Source organism: Neodiprion lecontei, chromosome 7 (assembly GCF_021901455.1).
Source record: "Neodiprion lecontei isolate iyNeoLeco1 chromosome 7, iyNeoLeco1.1, whole genome shotgun sequence".
Classification (NCBI taxonomy): Eukaryota; Metazoa; Arthropoda; class Insecta; order Hymenoptera; family Diprionidae; genus Neodiprion; species Neodiprion lecontei.
The window spans coordinates 18,677,581-18,680,859 of record NC_060266.1 but is presented as its reverse complement, the minus strand read 5'-3'; the positions used below and the strand labels follow the sequence as shown (position 1 = coordinate 18,680,859).

Genomic DNA, 3,279 nt, shown 5'->3' with positions numbered 1-3,279 from the left:
TGGGCTGGGATTGTTTGGCTCAGTTTCTCCTCGGGTATCGGATCGCCACGTCGATGTTTTCTGCTTAAGTGTTCTTCAGTGCATGACGGATTTATTGCTTCCGTCTGTTTATTGTATCGGAGTTTCAAGAAGGTTTAGTCTAGAGTTTAACTACACAAAATCTTATCTTTATTAGGATGAACGCTCAGCGGGTGTTTATGTTCGGGTTCGCCTATGAACCTTTGTTTAAGTGATTCGAGACCCGCTGGCCGCTCTGGTTACAGTTATTTATTTATTCTAGGGAAGATAGGTATTTCTAAGAAGTGCACGTGGTCGAGTGCTGAATGTGCAAAATGTCACGTAGGCCTGCTGAAGGTGTATCGTGAGTGTAGGGATAAGGTTTCCCTTCTGTGCGTCGATGACGTGTACCTCTTTTGTATAATATATATATAATTATATTGTATTCACGGGTAAGTCCCTGCTATCATTTATTATATCTTATTTACTTTATTATTTGTACATTCTTAATAGCGCGATGTGCGTGTATTTCTACTAGTGTAGTATATGATGAGCGGGCGAGCCAAGATGGCGGCCTCTTAGCACGGCTGTGAATACAGCTTGTTGCCTGGTGCTTTCTGCCGGGTACGCCATGTTGCCTTGCCCTTAGCTTATGATGTATTCCTATAGCTTAGGTATAATACAAGTATGTGTTATGCTATGGTGGTATACTTGAGGTAAGAGAGCAACAGTCTTGGAGCGTTAATAGGCAAAAATATGTATATGGTAGACGTTCCTCCGGGGACGTCACACCCCCCTCGTGTCCACCAGCCAGCTATCCTGCTTCCCGGCCCCGCTAGGCTCAGATACCAGCAGTATGCCGGCCCCCATAGACATGGCGGTCTGAGTCAGCAGGTCCTGGGCGGCCCGGCTCCGGTTCAGGTTTACCTGGAGTATTACTACCCCAGGCCTGCCCCCGGGTCCCGTGCTGGTGTTCCTCCTTACTCCTGGCATGCTGGAGCGCTGAAATCGAGCCTCCGCCCGAACGAGACTCCCAGTGTGGTGGGGGAGAGCATCACAGCCTCCACACTATCCCTATCCGCTACTACGGTGTTGGCGACCCCCGCGGTACTTCGCCTGCCGTGCCGAAGTTTGGCCTTGTTCAGCTCGCTCCTAAAGACAGAGCATCTCCCACTTTCGGAGAAGTGGTCTGCCCTCGCCCCATTGCTGGCGCATAAGATGCACCTAGGGGCCGTCTTTGGACACTCTTTCTCCTTGTGGCCAGCCTCCCCGCACTTTCTGCAGGCCAGGGAGTTGCCCTTCCCCAGGCTACTCCGCGTAGTTTTTCCCCGCTTCCGTCTTAATCAGGACGGCATCCGGCCTGACAGGCTTCCTGGGCCTTGGTCCTCTTTCCTTGGTGGGGGCCGCGGCCGTGTTCTTAGTCGATGCCGCTGGCGCTACCGGCGCTGGGGCGGCTGTCTTGCGGCGGCCTCGCTTGACCACCTCGCTCCAGCCCTCCTGAAGGGGTTTCTCTACCCGTTCTTCCGGGCGCGGCCTCTTTTCCGCGGCTCCGGTTGAGGGAGAGATCTCCTTCCTCTTGCTGGTTGGTGCTTCCTTCCGCTACTGTTCTTGCTGCAGCTTCTGCACCCCCGTCTGTGTGGCCTTGTCCCCGGTCTCCCGCGGCACTCTGGTTCCGGCCACCTCCTCCTCCATCTTGATCCAGGCACGCTCAACTCGCCTGATGATTATGGCCGCCTTGGCCACGTCCTCTCTAAGCGCGACGTGGGTGTTCTTGTAGGCCACCGTGAAGGCCTTCATTCCCTCAATGAGGGTAATCAGGTCCTTCAGCGATTCCCTGTCGCTTACCTCCTGCCTGCTGTGGGTGGCCAGGCTTACCTCCCCGGGGCAGCTCATCGTCCTTGCCCCCTCGCCCCTGGCTTTTGCAGTCGCTCCCCTCGCCGCGGACGCGCCCTTTTGCGCACCCTCCCTCGACGCCTCTACATCGATGAGGATGAGTGGCGTCTGGACAGGCGCCGACTCCCTCATCTGCAGCTCCAAGGTGGTGACCCGCCTGGGCTGCGGTGGTGTCCGGTGGATGCTGGTCCTTCTCGCGAAGGGATCCACCTGGAAAACATCGTTCTCCATTAGTTTCTCTGGTTGTTTGGTGTTTGAATGAGCCATTATTATATAGATTATGTCTTACGACGGTTCGGCCATCATGGCAGCTGCACCGCGGTGCAGCATCTGTCCCCGCCGGAAAGAACCCTAACCCCGTACTCGCACGGAAGCTGCTGTCAGCTTGTCGGGTGGTCGGCCCTATCCATGCGATCCCCCCCACCCCCCGTGCCTCTTTAGGGTCTTCCGTCCGGGGGATTCCCCTGTCAATCCGACCCAGGGTAGGCCCCCATTCGGGTAAGACCTTGCCGGAAATACCCTACCAGCTTCGGGTATGAGGAAATACTGACCAGGTAATCCTCCATACGTGCGCCCGAGGCCCAAGATTCAACCCTCCGATTGGCTCCAGACAGCTGCAAGTAGCGGTTTTCCCACTTCAAACCTGCGGAATCCTAGGAAACCACAGGAAAGGTACAGACATATTTTGCAGCCCTGGTCGGCGGATTACTAGTCCGGCCTTGACTAGTCTCGGAGGAATATCCTCAGGGATCCCGACCACATCCCATTCGTTCACTTCCCATTCATCCCTCGCCATTCACTCACCCAACCTCGAGGCTGGGCCGGTTGTGCTTAGTGTTAGTCACTCGTCCAGTCTCGCCTTTGCCTAGGGACTTTGGAGCCCTAGTCATTGGGTCCACTGGATTCATTGCGACCTCCAGGCCCCCAGACCACGACAAGGTGACAACCGACGTAGGGGAGGGGAGGGGACCTTTTTTTTTTTTTTTTTTTTTTTTTTTTTTTTTTTTTTTTTTTAGCGGCGAAGGGGAAATCTTCGAAAGACATCCGGTTGTTCATTGATGTCGTCGGATAGTGCCGGATTTTTACCGGCTAAAACCCCTCCGCCGCTCATCACCCAGGACGAGGCGGAACCGCTTTCGCATTACTTCACCTCGTCCCTGTGGCCGGCCTGTTCTCCTGGCCCCTCCCTTTCTTTCGCGACTCGGCATCGCCTTCTTGGTCTGCCTGTCGCTCCCCGTGTCACTGCCTGGTACTTTGGTTGGCAACTCTTCACTTATCCTAGAAAACTACACTAACGCACCTTCTGGTGTCCTTAAGCTAGTTATGGTCACTGCTGTCTTTACCAGCTGTTCGCTTATTCCTATCAATCTAAGTCACTTACACTAACTC

General features: G+C 54.6%; 1 protein-coding gene across 1 annotated transcript; it reads right to left on the bottom strand.

Moving 5' to 3' along the window:
- Window positions 1-1,500: 1,500 nt before the first annotated feature.
- Window positions 1,501-2,798, bottom strand: LOC124295583. The gene is made up of 3 exons (XM_046746017.1): window positions 2,695-2,798; window positions 2,180-2,354; window positions 1,501-2,100 (listed from the first exon to the last, which is right to left on the bottom strand). Exons 1-3 carry the CDS (start codon window positions 2,796-2,798, stop codon window positions 1,597-1,599), a joined length of 783 nt encoding a protein of 260 aa, XP_046601973.1. The 3' UTR covers window positions 1,501-1,596.
- Window positions 2,799-3,279: the final 481 nt, after the last annotated feature.

What these genes read in the sequence shown, in the direction of transcription:
- LOC124295583 (XM_046746017.1), bottom strand. Translation starts at nt 2,798, where the DNA reads ATGAATCCAGTGGACCCAATGACTAGGGCTCCAAAGTCCCTAGGCAAA. An exon ending in CGGCCCAGCCTCGAGGTTGG is followed by an intron (nt 2,355 to 2,694) that starts GTGAGTGAATGG and finishes TCGGATTGACAG; the next exon opens with GGGAATCCCCCGGACGGAAG. An exon ending in GCCATGATGGCCGAACCGTC is followed by an intron (nt 2,101 to 2,179) that starts GTAAGACATAAT and finishes GATGTTTTCCAG; the next exon opens with GTGGATCCCTTCGCGAGAAG.